The sequence below is a fragment of the Balaenoptera borealis genome (genome assembly GCF_965194805.1).
Source record: "Balaenoptera borealis genome assembly, chromosome: 2".
Taxonomy (NCBI): domain Eukaryota; kingdom Metazoa; phylum Chordata; class Mammalia; order Artiodactyla; family Balaenopteridae; genus Balaenoptera; species Balaenoptera borealis.
The window spans coordinates 91,981,755-92,005,744 of NC_138867.1; the positions used below are offsets into that span (position 1 = coordinate 91,981,755).

Below are 23,990 nucleotides of genomic sequence, written 5' to 3' on the forward strand. Positions count from 1 at the left end.
TGTTGTTGTTGTTAGGTAGATACTGCAAGGTCTTTTGGAAGTATGCGTCATATATAAAAAACTGCAATCCTTTTGTCATCTGCATTTATATTTTTTGTGTAGTGAGCAGAAAGTGCTGCTCAGAGATACTCAAAGAGGGAGATTCTATCACTGTCTAGGTAGATTATTTTGGAAATTCTCCCTTGTCCATCCTTGAAATCAACACCTCCATAGACTTAAAACATTTTTAAAGCATTACTATAAACTAATTAGTTATCAGAACCGTCCATGAATTTTTCTCAAGTTGTTATAAATTGTAGATTTTCTCCAACCTCTCTGGCTATATCTAAGGTTTGGTTTGTTGTTTATTTTGCTATCATTCTCTTCCTTCCAGATATTAAACGGTGGTATTCCTCAAAATTCCACCCCAGCTCTGCCTCTCACCTCACTTGATGCTCTTTACCAAGGCAGTGTTGCTTGTGCCCATGACATTAGTCACCACCTTCATTCAGTGACTCAGCCCAGACTCTGTCCCTGAATAACAGTACTGTGGAACTCACTTTCTATTTGATTTCTCCACTTAAAGCTCTCAAAAGCACTACTTCACATTCAGCATCTTTCCCTAGCCCCAACCACACCCTATTCTCCCCCATCACCCCTTGTCTCAGTGAATCGCACCACTATTGGACTAGTTGTTCAATCTGGAAAAGACATTTTCCTCTCTGCACCTCCTGTCATTCTATCTAATCATCATCAAATTCTATTGCTTTTTCTTCCAAATCGTATGCAAATCCATCTTCCTCCTTTCCATCTGTATTGCCACCAACCTAGTGCACACTGTATTACAATAGCATCCTATGCACTTTCCCAACGTAACAAAGCCAACAATGACAACAATGAAAATGACTATGATACATAGTAATAAAACTAATATATTTATTATACAGATCAATAATATATCAGTATATTTATTATATTACATTTATAATTATGCCACCATATATTTATTGATACAATAATAATAAACATTTTTGTGCTTACTCTGTGCAAGATACTATAGTAAGCACTTTTAGTTGACTACCTCATTAATTTCTCATAAGTACCAACAAGAAAGGTGCTATCGTTACCCCATTTTATAGACAAAAACATTCAGATTTAGAGAAGTTAAGTGACTTGCCCAAGGTACATCACACCTACGGTCATGTCACAACCTCAAACACATACACACACACACACCACTCCTCACTCCTTACTCTACCATATAACACACATTCAGTGCCTTCTTATGGCTTCTAAGATAAAAGCTGAAAACCATGACCAACTCTTCAGCTTCATCCTCCTGTGGTCTCAGTGACCCAGCTACACAACTGTTCTTTTAGTTCCTTAAATGCTCCATGATCAATTTCACCAGCGGGGGCTTTGCACATCCCGTGCCCCTCTGCTTAGTATTTGTTATTCAATAATTACTAAATGTCTAATATAGGTCAGGTACTACTAAATTGTATTGAATAACTGAAAATACAAAAAAAATAGAAAATTTTGGGTGCAAATTCCCAAATGTCTTTACAGTGGAAAACCAATATGCTAGAGACACAATCAGTCATTCTGAACAAGAAACCATCAATTACACTCTAAGCATAGTTTGTCTTTGTCTTCCTAGTGCCTAACACAGTGCCTGCACACAGAGATGTATAGTTAATGCTTACTGAAGGAATATGCAACCTGTATCAGGAGTTCTGTTTTCTCCCTACCATTTAAATCCATACCGAGAGACAGCCCAGGAAAGACTGGGTTAGTCGGGGAGTGACATTTGCTTTGACAGGTGGACAGAAAGCACCTGCCCTGGGTACTAAGGTTTTCAAAGATTCATATGCCTGATCAAGTACTTGATCCTATCAAGGAGACATTTAGAAACTGGGGAAGATTAAGCCCTTTAACAGATTGACTTCATATTTTATGAGAATCTAGAGAGTGGGAAGACTACTCCAATTTGATTAACGTCATATCCAAGTTTACATTCTAATTAAAGCAGGTAATAAACACTTGTCAACCACTGCAAAAGCATTTCATCACAAGCTAAACAACATTGCCCTTTTCTCTGAAAGAGCAAAGTGCACATAAAAAACAAAACACAAAAAAACAGATTTTGTTTTTGTTTTCTGTTGCACAACTTTTGTCTTCTCATAGGGCTGTCATTTGAATCTAATTGATCTGTATTTGAAACATATCAATAGAATGTTTTTACATCTCAACCAGTTCATTTTAACACTTGTGCCATTTTTAAGATTCTGCATTACATCATGTTACTGTGAATGGAGAACTCCTGGGATTGATGATCGTATTGAAGCTGGACACCTGTCTTATAAGCACAAAGCCACTGCAGTAAAAGTGGCAGCTAAAGCTATGGCCCCACTGATAACACCTAGAATTCCTGCTCAGACCAAGGCTCCACTGGAAAGGCAGGAAAGGAGAGGAGACAACCAAAGATAGATGGGGACTGACCTATCTCCTAGGGAAGACCAGAGGTAAACAGAGTCACGTATTGGAAATGGATGTATTTTGCATGGTCCTGTCACTGGCAATTGGACTTCACTTCCAATACCACTTCACTCTAGAAATTTTAACACTTTAAATGATTGACCTGAGCTGATTGTCTAACCAACATTTTAATAATAAAATATTTCACAAAAGTTCAAAACACAGGGGCCCATCTCTGAAGACCCATTCGTGTTCTCTATTTCTCTTCAGCTGAAAATTATAATCAGCCATGTGAACTATCAAGATTCCAAACTTTACTCTTCAATAATGGGTCTTGATACTGTACCCTCAAAATGCATGTATTACTTAGAACCAGATCTGAATTGTGTTTTAATTCAAAAACTAGAAACAAGAAGGAAAGCAAAACATAACCAAAAATGAAATCATCGGGAAACTGTATGTTCTTTTTTAAAAGTTGCTAGCAGTAATTCATAACTTATGTAAATTTTCCACATATTATTTATCACAATTGTATTAATAAATATTATATTATGAAGAAAATAAATATTTTAGAAAATCTACTCAATTATAGAACAAAAGGATAAGGAACTAACATGTCCAGGCTTTTACACACATTCTTTCCTTCTATCCTCAGGACAAACCTAAGAGGAATGTACAACTTTTACACTTTTAAAGATTAGAAGCCTAAGCCTCAAAGAAGTTAAGTAACTTACTCTAAATCAATCAGAAAAAAAGCTATAAGATAAATATTCTTGATATTCTGTAAAGGAGGCACAGACTTTTTTCTCCTGCATGAAACAGAACTAGACAGATGTGTTTAAAGCATTTTATTTAAGAATCTTTTGGAGCTCTCCTTTTTTAAATTTCTCTCTCTCTCCAAACAGATATATTTATAATATATTATATTTTTTTCCTCCATTGACTTTAGCTAAAAATCATACTACTTAATGGAAAGTGCCTCCTCTGACATAGATTTCCGAATATTAGCTAGAGAGATGCAGAGCCCAGAAAAAAATGTTCCTTAATCAAAGTCAAGTTCTGAAAATCAAGATACAGAAATTGAAAAAAACACTTAGAAAAAGTCTTTTCTTATGACTTGAAAATAAGTTTTTTTTAACAACTGCTCAAGGCTTTACCATCACATGAAGTCCCACATGAGGGGAAAGACATCAGCATAGTAGACTCAGGAGTCAGAATGCATTTGTTTAAATTCAAACTCTAGCACTTAATGATTATAAATTCTTGGGCAAATTACTTAACCTCTCAGTATTCATATCTACAAGATGGAGATTTTCTAGATATATAAAATCTACAAAATGGATAAAATAATCAATCTACATCTAAGGGTAGTGTTTAGCATAGTGCCTTGTTTATAAAATGTACTCATGTAGGGTGGCAAACAGATTTGTTTGACTATAACACTGGAGATCCATCTTGAATTGCCCGGCAACTTGGAAGCTAGAATTAGGGGTCCTAAGCGTCTCCCATGTTGTAAACCCAACTCCCCAGGGAGCCCAGTGGCCTCCTATTACAACCATTAAGACCACTTCCCAAGGGCTCCAAGTCCTGAGCATCTGGCATTTCTAGCATCCCTATCCAGCTGATGCCCACCCACCTCAGGTGACTCGGCAACTGGGCCCAAAATGTTTATTTCTTCCTTGAGAAGGCAGTTTCAACCTTACATTATAAGAATGTAGAATAGCAGTCATGCAGTGTCTCTCCCCTCAAAACGCAAATCTAGTTTAATGTCCAGTTGCTTGCCCCGACTCCAGCATCCCTCCCACTGAGACAATGAGAAATGGGGACCACGTGCCTCTTTTTGCTGCTCACTGTTGGTCTTTCCAGTAAAACCTATCTCCTGGGACACTGTGGTATCCACCTTTCCCCACCTCGTCTCCATTCAGCAAATGTTAGCTACTCCTAGCTCCACTACCTTGGAATTGGCTCCTTTTATAAAGGAGGATTCATAGGAGACACAGTAGCCTTTGGTATGACCGCCCTGTTATGAAGTCAGCTATGTAAAATGTCCTGCCTGAATGACTATAGATGTTCTCAGTCCGTTCTTGCTTATTTCAGCTGGGCTCTCTTCCAGGTGCTGGTCTTATGAATGAAGACTTCTGATATAAAATTTGTGAGCAAACTAAGCCTAATCAGAGATAAAGTTTTAAGTTGATATTCTCCTAGTCTTTACATGTGTGCAAATAATTAGTTATTTGTGAGTTTTTAGGGATTCAAGGCATAAGCTTAGAAAATACATTTACAAGAAACCTCAGAAGCCAAAAAGTATAGATGCAGAAACTGGTTTTTGAAAATTTGATCTTCAGAGTTCTGCATTCTCAGCCTTAAGGTAAATTTAAGATAGTTTTACTGACAAAGAGAGAAAAGGAAAAAACTATGCTTTGAAGTAGAAGTATACTATGCCTCGGTTTTTGGCTGCAGTTTTTATGATATAGTAAAGAAACATAATGATTTTTTCATTTTTTAAAAAAATGCTGAGGGGCAAGAAGAGCATGCATCCAACAGCATGTCCCACTAAAAAGCAAAACCCCAAAAATTCAATGTACACAAGCAAAACAATGAATTTTCTTTTGAAAAATTTTATAAAGAGGTCAGATCTGCAAGTCATTCAAAGCAAGATATATATATTTATAAACATATAAAGAAAGAATTCCCATTTTGAGAGAATTTTACAGGCTAGAAACACAAGTGAAGAAAAATATTTTGGGGAAAAAGTGCTAGGTCATCAGATATAGTGGATGCTTCAGCAATAAGGAAGCTCCTATTTTCTCCTTACTGGTAAATGTTCACATTTTCACACTGAAATAGGTACACTTTAGTTCTCCATGGCAATAGAGAAACATATTATCTTAAATTTCCTGTCTTCCTGCCTCTTAAATGTGCCCCATCTTCTGTAGGAGTCCTTAAATGTTGGCCTTCTTGCCATCTTACACATTGCTTTTTGATGAAAACACAAAATGGAGCTTTCTAGGAATACGTGATAAGGAATGGGTGATATGACCCTATGCAAGAAGACCTTTAAAAGGTGAAAAAGAGCTAAGCATACAGTGGGCTTTAAATTATGTCTTTGTGCTTTACCTATAGGACTCCACCATGCTCAGAAGTTCATTAATTGCATTAATTCCAGTCTGTGGACCTGGACGTGGGAGGAGGTGGAGAAATGACAAAAGGAGCTATAGCTACGGGACTGTTGACTAGATGGAGAATCAAGCAAACGGAAGAAACAACATTTCCCACAGTTAATATTTAGTGAGCCAGAGCCATTTTTTCAATGCATTAAAAGTTAAAGTTAAAGCTTAAACATGCTTTTCAACAACTTTTTTAAAAGCAGGTCTATCCCGTACCCCAAACAGACAGTAGAGACTGTTCAACCAGGACTGACCTAGCCTTTGTCTTGATGTCACTGAGCTCTAGCCCTATTCCACTCACATCTGTTGCAGCCAGGGATCAGTTCACCCCTGACTGGAGCTGGCAATATGCACAACTCCAGGGGGCACAGTTCCCATGCTCTACAGCGGGAAGGGTGCAATGTGAAAGTCACCCTGGGCTGCCCCGAGGGACTTCTGCTAGAGGGAAGCTCAGGCTGCTGTGCTGCTGTGGCTCTCATTCAAGCCAGAGACCCTAAGTTTAATTTCTAGAAGCTGTAATGAGCTGTGAAAAAATGGATAAGAAGGTAACATTTTTAAAGATCAGTGATGGATGATTCTCATTTATGTAATGAACCGTAGGCTGAGGAGAAATCTCATATACTAATCCTTCAAAACCTACAGGACTCTTTGGGTCTTAACCCCACCCCTTGCCTTTTATGCCTCCTTCTCTGACCCTGCATATTCTCTACCCCTGTCCCCAAACCCTGTGCATATGTCTCCACTCTACTTTCCATTCTCAGTATGTCTCTCCCCTTACTTATATCTTCTCCCTTTCCTTTTGATCTCTTTCATCTTTCTTTCTGCTCCTAACATTTATTTCTCTGTTCTGCTATTTTAAGCATTCCCAATATGTCGCCTTATCTCTGTCTCTCTAGGTCCTTCCTTTCTGTGTCCCAGTGGGCATCATTCATCTCCAGCTGCCTTTTTACTGTCTATTTACCCTTTCCCCCACTGTTTCTTTAATCGCCTTTGGTCAATACCCCGTTTCTTTTATTTTTCTAGTTTCTTTCTTTCTATCTTTTCCTTTAACTGACCATGATGAGAAACCAAAGTACACTGTCCTCTCTGTAGTCCCAGACTGATTTTTCTTCCGTGTCTGCGGTCCTTGAAAATGTACAGAAGACATTTGGGGATTCAGAAGTAAATCTCAATACTCATAACATTTAAAGCTGGCCTTTCCATTATACCTTGAACATATTGCAATTTTATAGATATTTATAACACATGCTGAAGAACATTTTTATACTATTTATTCCTGCACCGCACATGAGACTTCTAAAGTGCAGGCTGTGTGATCCTTAATCTCAGCTCTACATATATTCCTCACTGGCTTTAGAATTCTTGAATAAATGCTTAAACCTGTGTCAAAACTCTTCTCAAGCATGTGTCTATTTTTCTCTTGACTATTTGTGTGCACAAAAGGAAAACTTTCCTCCTCGCCTTGTTTCACCCAGTTATTACCCCTGCACTAAAGTCCACCTTTGGGCAGCAACAGTCACATGATTTTGGAACTCAGATAATGAGTTAGGCAAATGCTGAGGAAGAAAACTTCCCAAATAATTTAGCATCTTCTTCAAGAAAAGTAAGCCACAAAATAGATCCAAGAAAAGAAGTAGTAACAGACTCATAAACATAAGAACAAAAATACATGAGTTAGAAGCCAAAAGCTGGGTCATTGAAAAAATAATATAAAATAGACAAAATAGCAAACAAACTACTTAAGAAGCGTAAAACGGACCAAATGCAAATACACAAAATGAGAATTAGTTAAGGGGAAGGGGATAACCACAGAAACAGAAAACAGAAGGAATCTTAAGACGCTATTTTGTTCAATTATGGCCAAAAAATTCGGAAAAATGGAATAAAACATGTAATATTTAAAGAAAGCATAATTTGCTAAAATTGACTTAAAAAGAAGGAGAAAGATCTAAAGAGACTGATATTCAGAACTGATACTCCAGATACTTTTATGGCAGGGGCCTCAAACAGTAAGAATGGAATCCAGCTGTACCTGCACATTATGGCTGAATATAAGCCCTGCCAAGAGCCACATAAAACAGAAGAATTTGACAAAGAACTACCCTTAGAAGAGCTATAAGGTACTAATGGTTGAAGAGGAAATTCTACCAAAGCTTAAAAGAGTAGATAATTCCAAATTATTGAAATTATTTTAGAACATAGAAAAAGAAAATAAATGGGCATTTCATATTTGATAAAGATATTTAAAATCAGGGAAAAATATTGAAGGGAGATAGATCACTCAATAAATATTGCTGGGACAACTGAGTAGCCACATGGATCTATACCTCACACCACATACCAGAAAAAATTTCAAATGGACCAATGATTAAAGTGTTCAAAATGAATCCTTAAAAGTACTAGGAGAAATGTGACATTTTAATCTTGAAATAAAAAGAACATTCCCAAAAAGACTTTTAAAAATCCATAAACCATAGTGGAAAATGGAGAGAAAATTTTAAATATACTTATAATTTATTATATTGACATTTTATAGATGCTGGAAGGATACACAGCATTTAATGATAGGGAAAGATGGGGGTAAACTAGGTAAATGTAGGTCACTATGGAAGAGAGGCTTTCACTTTATTAAAACATTGATTTATATTACATAATAATACCTATTTTAAGCATGAGGAAATACTTTCTGAGAAAGGAATACTTGCTAATGATAAAATATCTAGGAGGTGGTGGAGCCAAGATTTGAATTAAAAAAGAGAAACTGAGTTAAATAATGTGGCACATGATTATATAAAATTTATATAACTCCAAAATAGAATATGTTAGAATAACAACTATTTTGAATAGTACTTCACTTTACCTTACAGTAAATTGTAGAACTCTCTTCTTCATGGAATCCTGCTTTTTGTTCAGATATTTCATTTGGTGCCGTTTTATCAATGTTTTTTTCAAAGGAAGAACACAGGTATCAGTGGAAGGGAAGAATAGTTTGGAAAGTATGTTGGCAATTCTCCATCCTATATATTTGGAGAAATTTTCATCCCCTACATTTGATGAGACTTTTGTACTATAACTTGTGAAAGGATCAGTTGGGTCATTTATCTCAGCCTGTTGAAAGAAAAGAAAAAATAACCAGTTGACATAGAATTAAATGAGAAAAAATGATGTATTATTATTAAAGTTAAAATGTGTGTTTATTTTCTTTGACTAATGTTGCATTCTTCCTATTAAAATAAGCTTTAAAAGAAAAATGCAGTTCCCCAAAAGATTTTAAAAATTGTAACAAGAATTTTCAATGAAATAAACAATTAAGCATGAAGGAAATCAGTCTTGAAATTTCAAAAATGTAATGATATAATTTCTATTTTAAATTTGTATACTTCCCACGCAAGAATTTCATAAGCATTTGTAATATTTATTTACTAAGAAATTAAGCAATCAGTTGAAGTAATACAGATGTTTTATTAAGTCAGAATTTCATTTCTCTGTGCATAATCTAAACTTTCCTTGAAGTCAACAGAAAATTTCTATAGCACAAAACTTGAGTAAAGTAAAAAACAAAAAGGGCTTTATATTTAGCTTTCACTGGAGATGTTCTAGGATTTAGATTTATATTAAATTGAATATGTCCTAATATAGAAAAAAACCTAACACAAAAATTCCACAATACTTAAGCAATTTTTATTCAGGAAAGAGCAATTTTCTGAATTTTCCTATTTATATTCAATAATGTCCATGACTGATTTTTAATTATATCTTTTTTTTTTTTTTTAAACTCATTTGCGGTTTTTGGGGGGTTTTTTTTGGTTTTTTTGGGTTTTTTTTTTTGGCTGTGTTGGGTCTTTGTTTCTGTGCGAGCGCTTTCTCTAGTTGCGGCAAGCGGGGGCTACTCTTCATGGCAGTGCGTGGGCCTCTCACTATCGCGGCCTCTCTTGTTGCGGAGCACAGGCTCCAGACGCGCAGGCTCAGTAGTTGTGGCTCACGGGCCTAGCTGCTCCGCGGCACGTGGGATCTTCCCAGACCAGGGCTCGAACCCGTGTCCCCTGCATTAGCAGGCAGACTCTCAACCACTGCACCACCAGAGAAGCCCCCTATATCTTCTTTTGAGATAGCTAGAGGCATGTTTTCCTTGGCTGGTATCAGTAATAATAAATGAAGATGTAAGTTTCAAAATGTCACGTATTATACTTTTAGTGTTTACAATATGCTAATATTAAAAACTCTTTCTCATAACTAAGTTAGGTGCTGCCTCCTATTATTTAAGTTCTTACAGTTTTATTTAATATTATCCATCTTTGGGCAGCTCATTACCAGTCACTCAGGATTCATTTTAAAAGTCTATAGATCCTATGGTAGAAAACAAAGGAATGAAAAATGTTTTTCTGCATATGAATATCTAACTAACCTCTTTAGGATTCCAAGATCAGGATTACTGAAATTACCATTTAAAGACTGACTATTGCATTATCTAGACAAAATTACAGTGGAAAAAAATGAGAACAATCTTATGATAAAATTGAAAAAATAAAGGTTTAAAGCAATAAGGAAAATAGCAAAAGGCAAAGTAAATACATATGGAATACTGTGAAATGATGAGAAAGAATAACATGCAAAAAACATGTGTAAAAAAAATACGGTGAAAATCATGCAAATAGGTAAGCATCAAAAAAATGAAATGAGGACTCAAAATAGCCTCAAAGTGCTAGAAAATTAATACTGACATTTAAAAAAGAGAGCTGTATTTTCACTATTTCAGAAAAGGAACTTTATGACTAGCCCTCATTGAAATATACCTATTCTTAAATATCTTTGATTTCAATTACCTCTGGATGTTGCAATCAGTATACAATTATGTTTATACTATTCCCAGTTGTGTATCTTGCTTATTAACTAGGTCAAAATCATGGAAAGAGCATTCAATTTCAAACAAGAAATTAAATTGTGCCAAGAACACTCAGTAGCTGTTGTGATTTTTAGGACATTATTTAATGTCTCAAAGTCTGCATGTTCATCTGTAAAATGGTAATCACAATACCTGGGCTGTTTATTCTGCTTAGTTTCTCTGGATTAATTTTTTCATAAGAAAAGGTACTTCAAAATCAATAACAACATATAGTTGCACAAACATACTACTATGAGCTCTTCGATTGCTAAGAGAATGATGAATTAATAAATGTGTAAGTGAATGGACCAACAAAAATAATGTCTTCTCATCACATAATTTCTGGTAAAATACATTGTTTCCAGGAGAGCATTACCCTGCATTATAGAATCTTAATGCTTTTTTCATTTTGTCTCATTTGGCTACGCTTTGCTTTCTTCCCTCCCAGACTGGATAGGTTATATAGATCCAGATGCCAGCTCTCTCAAATAGCAAAATGAAGGCATTGCCATATCTTTCACGATGGTTCCCTGGTTGAAAGCCCAGGTTAATTTTCCGCCCTCAATGATGTCCAAGGCATTCAACTTACGGAAATGTAGCTTCAAATATCGGTCAAAGGCATATTTGCCTTATCTATAAAAGGTTTTGTTTGTTTTCCTGCAGGAAAAAGCCAGGAAAGAATATGGGGCTTTGCAGTTAGAAAGATCTGAAATCAGGTCTGGCTATTCCACTTAGGAATTTAAAATGCAAACTTGGGGAATTTAGTTAACCTCTCCAGGTCTATATTTTGTGTTTAGTTTGGTTCCATTTTGTTTTTCATTTGTGATGTGGAGATAATAATTACCACCTCAGAGTTTTGTGAGGATTCACTTAGATGACAAAGGATGATCTGTCTAGCCAATAGTGAGAAGCACAATAGGCATCAGTTGCTTCAGGGCTACCCTAAGACAGACACTGATGCTCTGGCTTTTATAAGATCCTTCCACCACCAATCTTGAGAAGACTTGATCTAACCTCTTCATGCTGAAAACAAATTTGTTACATAGCTACTTTTATATTAACAAATTTATCAAATAGGATTATACTTCCATAGCTCTATTCTAAAGAGTCTTCCTTCTCTTAAAGATATTATTCTCATTTTAAAATTCAGAGACTATGAATTTATCTATGCCAATGGTGCATAAGTATAAATCTATACTTCTTGGAAGTAAACTTACCCAAAATATTAATGACCATTGTTTAGATTCCAAATTCATGAATTTACTACCCCAAACTCCAATCTTTATACATTATTTATACATTTACATTTTTATCATGTGTGCCTATTTTCTTAGCAATGCCATGAAAGCTTTAAAATTCAGGATTTTTCTTATTGCATTGTTGAAACTTGACATTTTTTATTAAGAAACAAATGGCAATTTTTTATTATCTATGATAATTTTACTGATTTAGTATTAAAATTGAAAAAGTGGTATTCCTGAAGAATATTTCTCTCTCACATAGATTGTAGCAACATGCAAGGTCAGATACCCACCCTTCTGTCTTTATATTGGGCATAATGATGGTAAAAACCAGGATTCATTTAGGTTGGCAAGAAGATGGATGTCAGAGCAGGTGAAATTACTCAAGGAATTATGATGTAGTAGCAATACAAGAGAAAATAAAAGCCTGTCCAGAGTTCTGAATTTTCCATCAACAGTTAGGGAAATGTAGTACCGAAATTTAAGCTAACTCACACTGCCCTCAACATAAGGGAATAAAAGAGAAAGAAATAGGATATTAAGCCACTGTGCCATAGTTTGCATTAAATTTTGTCTCCATCTCTTACTATGTCTCTGTTTTTGGTCTCCACCTGTCCTTAAGTAGTCTTAGACCTGGGAACATTTAACTTATTTGTGAAAAAACTTATAATTTTTTCTTCAAACTTCAAAATTTAAATATAAGTGACTTTTTGGTGGTCTCAAACGGTTATTTCCTACAGGAGTTATAAAATCCCACAAAGGAGGACAGCATGAGTAACTACTTGTTACTAAAACTGTGGTCCTTAGACCATTATTATTATCATTACCTAGGAGCATGTTCTAAATAGAGAATTTCAGGCCCTACTCCTGAATATATTAAAGTTTAAAAAGGACTGATGTAGTAGATTAAGAAAAGGACTAGATGGGAATATCCATTTTCCCACTTTACAAGTTGTGTGATCTTGCACAAGTTACTTAACCTCTCTAAGCATGTTTCTTTATTCCTAACATAGAATAATAATAATACTGTCCTTTCTAGGTTACTGTAAAAATTAAACACAAAACGTGAATATATTTTCTAGCATAGTGTCTGGCACACAAAAGTTCTTCAATAAATGTTAGTTCCTTGTTTATATCTAATTTTGGAGGCAGGATGACATGGAAATGGCAAAGCCTTTGGGTTAAACTCACTCATAGGTGCGTTCACCACCAGCTACTTCTTTTAATCTTGTTTAGACTCAGATCCTTTATCTGTATGGGTGATGCTGGTGGTGGGAGAGTTATAAGGCTTAGATGAGTTAATAAAGGTAAGATACTTAGCACAGTGGCTGGTGCATTGTAAAAACTCTACAAATATTTTTGTTTTCTTAAAACAACATATCTGTTATACTGGAATTCTATTCATAAGTATTTAAAGAAACCACACTCTTTCAAAAATACACCTCCCTTTCCATGTTTAAGAGTTTCCATTTATGTCAAAAGAAGAGCCATATGTGAGGGATGAGAGAGACCGTTATTGAGAGTAGAAACTAATAGTGCTGTTTATTCTATTTTGCTGCTTAAAGAGTACATTAGGAAGATGGCGGCATGGAAAGATGTGGAGTTCACGTCTCCCTACAACTAGGACACCTACTGGATGCTGGTGGGGGACCTCAATACCCAAGGAAATGGGAGGAACCCCAAGCAACCAGGTAGGATGTGGAGGGGAGTGAGGGGGAGGAGGAGTGGAGGCCAGACAGGACCAGCGCCCCTGAGGGGTGGCTGGGAGAGGGTAGGGGTTCCCACGCCTGGCAGGACCTTTGGGAGCTTGGAGGATCAGGGGGGAGTGCACCTAGCATTTCCCCTGCCCAAGTGGGTCCTGGGAGGCCTGCTGGGCTCCCAGACCTGGTCCTCTGTTCTCTGGGGCCCCCTCTGGGCCATGTGGGTCCTAGGAGCATAGGAGGGAGGTGGGGGGAGAATAGGAGAGGCAGATGGGGAGGGGCCCTCTGGGAGTGGAGGATCAGGGGAGGCACGGAGGGCGTTTCCCCCACCCACTTGGGCCCTAGGAAGCCTGCTAGGCTACCGGGCCTGGTCCTCCATTCTCCAGGGCCCCCTCTGACCTTGTGGGTCCTAAGGGCATGGGAGGGAGGGAGGGAGGGAGGGAGGGAGGGAAGGGAGGAGGAGAGGCAGACAGTGGGACCCTCCAGGACCGGAAAATCAGCAGAGGTGTGGAGGGCGTTCCCCCCACCCATTTGGGCCCTGGGAAGCCTGCTGGGGTCCTGGTTCAGGTCTTTTGCCTTCCAGGGCCCCCTCTGGCTGCATTGCTCCTGGAATGGGGGGAAGAAAAGGAGAGGTGGTTGCGAAGTGGCCCTCTGGGATCGGAGGATCAGAGGAGGCACCGCGGGCATTTCCCCCACCCTCTTGGGCCCCCCAGAAGCCTGCTGGGCTCCCTGGCCAGGTCCTCTGTTCACCGGGGCCCCTTCCAGGGCGCATTGGTCCTAGGGGCGTAGGAGGGAGGCAGGGGGAGAAGAGGAGAGGCGGAAGGGGAGGGGCCCTCCGGGATGGAGGATCAGGGGAGGCATGGAGGGTGTTTACCCCACCCACTTGGGCCCCAGGAAGCCTGCTGGTCTCCCAGCCATAGTTCTCCATCCTCCAAGACACCCTTTGGCCGTGGGGGTCCTAGGGGCGTAGGAGAGAGGCAAGAGGTGGGAAGAGGAGGAGAGGCAGATGGGAGGGGAACCTCTAGGACCGGAGGATCAGGGGAAGTGCCACAGGTGTTTCCCCCACCCACTCAGCCCCAGAAAGCCTGTTGGGCTTCCGGGTCTGGTCCCCTGCCTTCCTGGGCCCTCTCCAGCCACATGGGTCCTAGGGGCATAGGAGGGGAGGGGGAAGAAGAAGAGAGACCAAAGGGGAGGGACCCTCTGGGATAGGAGAATTGGGGGAACAGACCTAGCATTTCCCCCACCCACTTGGGCCCAGGGAGCCTGCTGGGGTCCCAGACCTGGTCCTCCACCCTCCAAGGCTAGAGGCACTGCTGGACCCTCCTACTGCGCTGAGCCTAAGCGCCACCACCCACCCCTCCCAGCACCTCTTATGGCCCTGTTGGGTCTGAAGCATAGGCCCTGCCTACCGCCTAAACCCCGCCCCTACCTAAGTCCTGCCACACACAGGCAAGGCCTTTTCTGGCTTTTTTTTTTCCTTCTGTCTTTTTCTATTGTGGTTCTCTTTTACCTTCTGGTTGTTGTTCCATCTATATATTTATTTATTTTTTATTTTTTCTAACATATCTGTTAGTTTTCTAATTTTATTTTATTTTATACTCTGTTATTGATCTGCTCCTTTTTTTCTTTTCTTTCTTTTGCAAACCTGCGTGGCTTGTGGAATCTTGGTTCACGAGTTGGGGGTGGGGCCTGAGCTCCTGTGATGGGGGCTCTGAGTCCAAACCACTGGACTAACAGAAAACCTCAGACCCAGGGAATATTCATCACAGTGAGGTCTCCCACAGGTCCTCATCTCGACACCAAGACCCAGCTGTACCCAGCAGCCCACAAACTCAAGTGCTGGAAGCCTCAGGCCAAACAACCAGTAAGACAGGAACACAATCCCACCCATCAAAAAAAAAACAAAACTGAGATGACAAAAAAATATGTCACTGATGAAGGAACAAGGTAAAAAATTACAAGACCAATAAATGAAGAGGAAATAGGCAACCTTCCTGAAAAATAATTCAGAGTAATGATAGTAAAGATGAACCAGAATCTCGGACACAGAATGGAGGCACAGATCAAGAAAATACAAGAAATGTTTAACAAAGATCTAGAAGAACTAAAGAACAGAGATAAACAACACAGTAACTAAAATGAAAAATACACAAGACGGAATCAATAACAGAATAACTATGGGAGAAGAACAAATAAGTGAGCTGGAAGAAAGAATGGTGGAAATAACTGATGAGGAGCAGAATAAAGATAAAACAATGAAAAGAATTGAAGACAATATCAGAGACCTCTTGTACAACACTAAACGCACCAATATTCGAATTATAGGGGTCCCAGAAGAAGAAGAGAAAAAGAAAGGGTCTGAGAAAATATTCAAAGAGATTATAGCGGAAAAATTCCCTAACATGGGAAAGGAAATAGTCATCCAAGTCCAGGAAGTGCAGAGTCCCATACAGGTTAAACCTTAGGAGAAACACACCAAGACACATATTAATCAAACTAACTAAAATTAAATTTAAAGAAAAAATATTAAAAGCAGCAAGGGAAAAGCAAAAAATAACATACAAAGGAATCCCCATAAGGTTAGCAGCTGATTTTTCAGCAGAAACTCTGCAGGCCAGAAGGCAGTGGCAGCACATACTTAAAGTGATATAAGAGTAAAACCTACCACCAAGATTACTCTACCCAGCAAGGATTTCATTCAGATTTGATGGAGAAATCAAAAGCTTTTCAGACAAGCAAAAGCTACAGAATTCAGCACCACCAAACCAGCTTTACAACAAATGCTAAAGGAACTTTTCTAGGCAGGAAACAGAAGAGAAGAAAAGGACCCACATCTAAAGCAACTAGAGAAAGAAGAACAAAGAAAAACCAAAATTATTAGAAGGAAAGAAATCATAAAAATCAAAGCTGAAATAAGTGAAATAGAAATGAAGAAAAAATAGCGAAGATCAATAAAACTAAAATTTGGTTCTTTGAGAAGATTAAAAAAATTGATAAACCTTTAGCCAAACTCATCAAGAAAAAAAGGTAGAGAATGCAAATTAATAAAATTAGAAATGAAAAAGGAGAAATCACAACGACACCGCAGAAATACTAAGGATTATAAGAGACTACTACTAACAACTATATGCCAATAAAATGGACAACCACGAAAAACTGGACAAATTCTTGGAAGGGTACAATTTTCCAAGACTGTACCTGGAAGAATTAGAAAATATAAACAGACTTATCACAAGTAATGAAATTAAAACTGTAATTTAAAATCTTCCAACAAACAAAAGTCCAGGACCAGATGGCTTCACAGGTGAATTCTATCAAACATATAGAGAAGAGCTGACACCCATTGTTCTCAAACTCATCCAGAAAATTGCAGAGGAAGGAACACTCCCAAACTCATTCTACGAAGCCACCATCACCCTGATACCAAAACCAGACAATGATATCACAAAAAAAAGAAATTTACAGACCAATATCGCTGATGATTATAGATGTAAAAATCCTCAACAAAATACTAGCAAACAGAATCCAACAGCACATTAAAAGGATCATACACCATGATCAAGTGGGATTTATCCCAGTGATACAAGGATTCTTCAGTATATGAAAATCAAACAATGTGATACACCATAATAACAAATTGAAGAATAAAAACCATATGATCATCTCAATAGAGGCAGAAAAAGCTTTTGACAAAATTCAACACCCATTTATGATAAAAACTCTTCAGAAAGTGGTCATAGAGGGAACCTACCTGAACATAATAAAGGCCATATATGACAAACCCACAGCAAACATCATTCACAATGGTGAAAAAGTGAAAGCATTTCCTCTAAGATCAGGAACAACACAAGGATGTCCACTCTTGCCACTACTATTCAACATAGTTGTTGAAGTCCTAGCCACAGCAATCAGAGAAGAGAAAGAAAAGGAATACAAATTGGAGAAGAAGAAGTAAAACTGTCACTGTTTGCAGATGACATGATACTATACACAGAAAATCCTAAAGATGCCACCAGAACTACTAGAGCTAATCAATGAATTTGGGGAAGTGTCAGTATACAAAATTAATGCACAGAAATCTCTTGCATTCCTATACACTAACAATGAAAGATCAGAAAGAAAAATTAAGGAAACAATCACATTCACCATTGCAACAAAAAGAATAAAATACCTAGCAATAAACCTACCTAAGGAGACAAAAGACCTGTACTCAGAAAACTACAAGACACTGATGAACAAAATCAAAGATGACATAAACAGATGGAGAGATATACCATGTTCATGGATTGGAAGAATCAACATTGTGAAAATGACTATACTACCCAAAGCAATCTACAGATTCAGTGCAATCCCTATCAAATAACCAATGGCATTTTTTACAGGGCTAGCATGAAAAATCTTAAAATTTGTATGGAGACACAAAAGACCCCAAATAAACAAAGCAATCTTGAGGGAAAAAAACGGAGTTGGAGGAACTGGACTCCCTGACTTCAGACTATACTACAAAGCTACAGTAATCAAGACAATATGGTACTGGCATAAAAACAGAAATACAGATCAATGGAACAATACAGAAAACCAGAGATAAACCCAGGCACCTGTGGTTAACTAATCTATGACAAAGGAGGCAAGGATATACAATGGAGAAAAGACAGTCTCTTCAATAAGTGGTGCTGGGAAAACTGGACAGCTACATGTAAAAGAATGAAATTAGAAGACTCCCTAACACCATACACAAAAATAAACTCAAAATGGATTAAAGATCTAAATGTAAGACCAGACACTATAAAACTCTTAGAGGAAAACATAGGAAAAACTCTCTCTGACATAAATCACAGCAAGATCCTTTTTGACCCACCTCCTAGAGTAATGAAAATAAAAACAAAAATAAACAAATGGGACCTAATGAAACTTCAAAGCTTTTGCACAGCAAAGGAAACTATAAACAAGATGAAAAGACAACCCTTAGAATGGGAAAAAATATTTGCAAATGAAGCAACTGACAAAGGATTAATCTCCAAAATATACAAACAGGTCTTAGAGCTCCATATCAAAAAAACAAACAACCGAATCAAAAAATGGGCAGAAGTCCTAAACAGACATTTCACCAAAGACATACAGATGGCTAAGAGGCACATGAAAGGCTGCTCAACATCACTAATTATTAGAACAATGCAAAACTACAATGAGGTATCACCTCACACTGGTCAGAATGGCCATCACCGAAAAATCTACAAACAATAAATGCTGGAGAGAGTGTGGAGAAAAGGGAACCCTTTTGCACTGTTGGTGGGAATGTAAATTGATACAGACACTATGGAGAACAGTATGGAAGTTCCTTAAAAAAACTAAAAATAGAACTACCATATGAGCCAGCAATCCCATTACTGGGCATATACCCTGAGAAAACTGTGATTCAAACAGACACATGCACCCCAATGTTCATTGCAGCTCTATTTACAATAGCCAGGACATGGAAACAGTCTAAGTGTCCAATGACAGATGAATAGATAAAGAAGATGTGGTATAGATATATAATAGAATATTACTCAGCCATAAAACGGAAAGAAATTGGGTCAGCTATAGAGTTGTGGATGGACCTAGAGTCTGTCATACAGAGTGAAGTCAGAAAGAGAAAAACAAATATCATATATTGACATATACATGTGGAATCTAGAAAAATGGTACAGATGCACCTATCTGCAGGGCAGGAATAGAGACGTAGATGTAGAGAACCGACATGTGGACACTGTGGGGAAAGGGAGGATGGAACGAACTGGGAGATTAGGTTTGGCATAAATACACTACCGTGTGTAAAAGAGATAGGTAGTGGGAACCTGCTATATAGCACAGGGAGCTCAGCATGGTGCTCTGTGACAATCTAGATGGGTGGGATGGTGGCGGGGGGAAGTCCAAGATGGAGGGGATATATGTATACATATAGCTGATTCACTTCATTGTACAGCAGAAACTAACATAACATTGTAAAGCAATTATACTCCAATAAATAGAAAAAGTACATTAGGAGTATGGAAATATCATTAAGAATAAAAACAAATTTTACTTTAAAGATATCACCATGAAATGTTAACCAGCAAGGGCTTCACCTAATGAGTCAAAGGTACTCTGAATAAAGTCACATATTCATTTTAGTTGTACATATTTCCTTTTGATATTTTAGGTCATATACCAGATGGCAGAAAGCATTTATACATGATGACTTTTCCTAGATGTGCCAACATATGCTGCAGAATTGCCTATACAGAAGAGCCTTGCTCATTGCAAGTCTCCATGGAAGTATTTCAAACAAAGCACATCAATTAACATTTGTTTATTATGCCACTGTGACTATATGACAGTTTTTTATTTCTTTCCCAAATACTCAGGCAACAGTTGGGTTTATATTGAATTTGTCAGATGAAGGGTTCATGTTTAGGGATATTTAGAAATGTTTTTCATTTCAAATTTGCTATTAAATATCTCACCTCTCATCTAACCTCCATTAAGTATCAAATTTTATGAACAGATATAAAAAGAATTGTAGATGATAGAATGCCACTACGGATAAAAAAACATACAAGACATTAAAGTACATAATACAGTTAGTAAAGGATTTACCAGTGATGTAGATAAATTGAGGCATTAAGTATAAATTTTAGTTTATTAAAATCAATAGTTTATCATATGAATTGCATATTTATTTTTAAAGTATAAAAAGAGAAAACCTCTCTTAATTCCATAAACATACAAGTATCATCAATCCTTGTGAAATAAATCCTTCCCACTCTAATGTAGAGTAGTTTATAATTAAGGCTATGTTTCACTCTGTGTAGGTAATATGATGATTACCTTACACAAGGAAAGGTTCTGGGAGCAAGATGTTAGGAAAGAAAGAATAAACAAAGGTTTTGCCATAAGCATAGTCATTTGCATTAACTGAAATAAAAGTGGAATAAATATTTTATTTCAGATCAAAGCATCTGAGGTACAAGCCTTCACTGTATGCACTGTATAGGGCTTTTTTTTTTTTAGATGTTCTCTATTCACATTGAGCAGTGAGGCAGCATCTAAAGACTAACAGAGTTTTTACCACTTGTAAAAGAAAGCTTCTAACTATTTTATGCCATAGAATTTGTTCCCCAAAGAGGTATCACAGGACAATAATATAAGTGGTTTAATGGTATGTGGGAATTATTAAGTAATTTTTAAAAACTAAGCATGTTTAAAAACAAGTAACTAACCTTTGTATTTTATTACTGTAAGTAAGTGTTGCCATGATAGTGCCAAAAAGAAAGAAAAGGAAAGGAAATTTGATTATATCATGCTCATGTTGTACTGTAAAATTAAACACACCTATAAAGATAAATTATATAGAAAGTGTTCAGACTATTCCAGACAGGATAGTACAACCTTAATAATTTCAAAATATTTGCTCTAACACATTACACCTATAGACCAAAGGTACTCATTCTTTTGAAATCATCTTGCTTTGTCTGATTCATATATGTGATTTAGTTGTTTAAGTTATTCTATGGTACCATTATTAACTCGCTTAAGAAGGCAGCTTTTTAAAACATGAAATAAATATGAGTATCATTTTCCTCAGAGAAATTAAGCATAAAAGGGAGTTTCAGCCTTAGAAGAGAAAAACTGAAAACTGAATAGATGCTAATCACTTTGGTCTTTTGAATAATTAGCTGTGGAGAATTTAAAGGCATTCGTTTAGACATTATTATTCCTGAAACCTAGTATAGACATGTTAATATGCAATTTACATTAAAAATATATTAGCTAAAAATAATTTGAAAAAAAGGCTTTATGACCAAAATCATAAAAATGATGCAAGGAAAACCATTAGCTAGGAAAAGAACAAACACTGCAATCAGACACTTAACTTTGTCATATCTATACCAATATAGAATTCTTGGCCAATAAAACTATCCTTCAAAATCAGATTGAATAAAAACCTTTTGTCAGTAAAAACTGACAGAATTAGCCACCAGCAGATGTTCATGAAAAGAATATGAAAGGATTTTCTTTGAGTGAAAGAAAAATAATCCCATATAGAAGGTCAGCAATTCAAGAAGGAAAAGTAAGGAAAGAAACATGTAAATATACAAGTAAATCTAAAGAATACTGAGTGTATAAAACAATATTAAGATGTTGGTATCTGTAAACACACACACATGCAGCCATGCACACACACACAAAAACACAGAAACACACCCAGAGAAACACACACAGTTTAAATGCTCAACAGGAAAATTGTTTAAGAGAAAGAAAAGGAGTTAAAATATTATAAGACGATTTTATGGTCCAGGAAAATACAAATCTCCCTACATTAGAATTCAATAATAAGGGATTCATTTTGTAACATCAGGGTAACAAATAAAGGAATGTGTGACCACCAAGTAAACAAACAAAGGGGGTGGGATGAAATGGTATAATGAAAAATCTTCCTGAAAGGGCACAAAATGAGTTTTAAAAAAAGGAGAGAGAACAACCAGAAAACAAAGAACAAAATGGCAACAAGTACATAACTATCAATAATCACTTTAAATGTCAATGGACAAAATTCTCCAATCACAGGACATAAGGTGGCTGATTGGATTAAAAAACAAGACCTATCTACATGTTGCCTACAAGAGACTCACTTTCGAGCTAAAGACACATGCAGACTGAAAATGAGGGGATAGAAAAATATATTCCATGCAAATAGAAATGAAAAAAAAAGCTGGGAAAGCAATACTCATATCAGACAAAGTAAACATTAAAGTCAAAGTCTATAATAAAAGACAAGAAAGGGCATTGTATAATGATAAACAGATCAATACAAGAAGATATAACATTCATTAACATGTATGCACCTAATATAGGAGCACATAAATATATAAAGCAAATAACAACAGACTATAAAGGGAGAAATTGAAAACAATACAGTAGTAGTAAGAAACTTTAAAAGCTCACTTACACAAATGGACAGATCATCAGGCAAAAAATCAATAAGAAAACATTTGCCTTAAGTGACATATTAGATCAATTGCACTTAATCGATATCTCAGGACATTCCATCCAAAAACAGCAGAATACATATTGGATTCAAGTGCATATGGCAAGTTCTCCAGGATAGATCACATACTAGGCCACAAAACAAGTCTCAACAAATTTTAGATAAAAATTATATCAAGTATCTTTTCCAGTATGAAACTGGAAATCAATTATAAGAAGAAAAATGGGAAAAACACAAACACATGAAGAATAAGCATCATGCTACTAAGAAAAACGATGGTTCAACAAAGAAATCAAAGACGAAATCCAAAAATACCTTGAGACAAGTGAAAATAAAAACAAAACTTTCCAAAATCTATGGGACACAGCAAAAGCAGTTCTAAGAGGGACGTTTATAGCAATAGAGGCCTACCTCATGAAACAACAAAAATCTCAAATAAACAACCTAAATGACGATCTAAAGGAATTAGAAAGAGAAGAACAAACAAAGCCCAAAGGCAGCAGAAGGAATGAAATAATAAAGGTAATAAGGAAATAAATAAAATAGAGACCAATAAGACAATAGAAAAGATCAATGAAACCAAGAGATGATTTTTTTGAAAAATAAACAAATTTGATAAGCCTTTAGCTAGGCTCATCAAGAAAAAAAGACAAGACACAAACAAAATAAGAAATGAAAGAGGAGAAATTACAAATGATATCACAGAAAAACAATAATGAGAGAATACTACAAATAGTTATCTGCCAACAAATTGCATAACCAAGAACAAATGGACAAACTCTTAGAAACATATAATCTTTCAAGACTAAATCAGGAAGAAATAGACAGTCTGAACAGATTGATCAGTAGAAATGAAATTGAATCTGGTATCAAAAAACTTCCAAAAAAGTCCAGGATCAGAGGGCCTCACAGGAGAATTCTACCAAACATAAAAAGGAGAGTTAACACCTATCCTCAAACTATTCCAAAAAACTAAAGAGAAGGGAACACTCCCAAATTCATTCAACAAGGTTACCATTACCCTGATATCAAAACCAGACAGACACTACAAAAAAGAAAATTACAAGCCAGTATCTTTGATGAACATGGATGCAAAAATCCTCAACAAAATATTAGCAAACTGAATTCAACAATATATAAAAAAGATCATACACCATGAACAAGTAGGCTGTATTCCAGGGATTTAAGGATGGTTCAACTTACACAAATCAACCAATGTGATATCCCAAATTCACAAAATGAAGGATAAAAATCACATGATCATCTCAGTAGATGCAGGAAAATCATTTGACACAATTCAACACCCGTTCATGATAAAAAAAAACTCTCAACAAATTTGGCATAGAGGGAAAATATCTCAACATAATAAAACCCATTTATGAAAAACCCATAGCTAACATCATACTCAATGGTTAAAAAAATGAAAGTTTTTCCTCTAAAATTAGTAACAGGACAAGGATGCCCACTCTCACCATTTCTATTTAACATAGCATTTTAAGTCCTAGCCACAGCAATCAGACAAGAAAAATAAAA

At 36.7% G+C, this 23,990-nt stretch overlaps 1 protein-coding gene across 1 annotated transcript in view; it reads right to left on the minus strand.

Moving 5' to 3' along the window:
• TMEM232 (transmembrane protein 232) overlaps positions 1-23,990 on the minus strand; it is a 245,062-nt gene that overhangs the window by 120,972 nt on the left and 100,100 nt on the right. Inside the window, 1 exon segment of the mRNA XM_082377095.1 lies at positions 8,485-8,732. Within this exon segment, the coding sequence (XP_082233221.1) occupies positions 8,485-8,732 (248 nt within the window).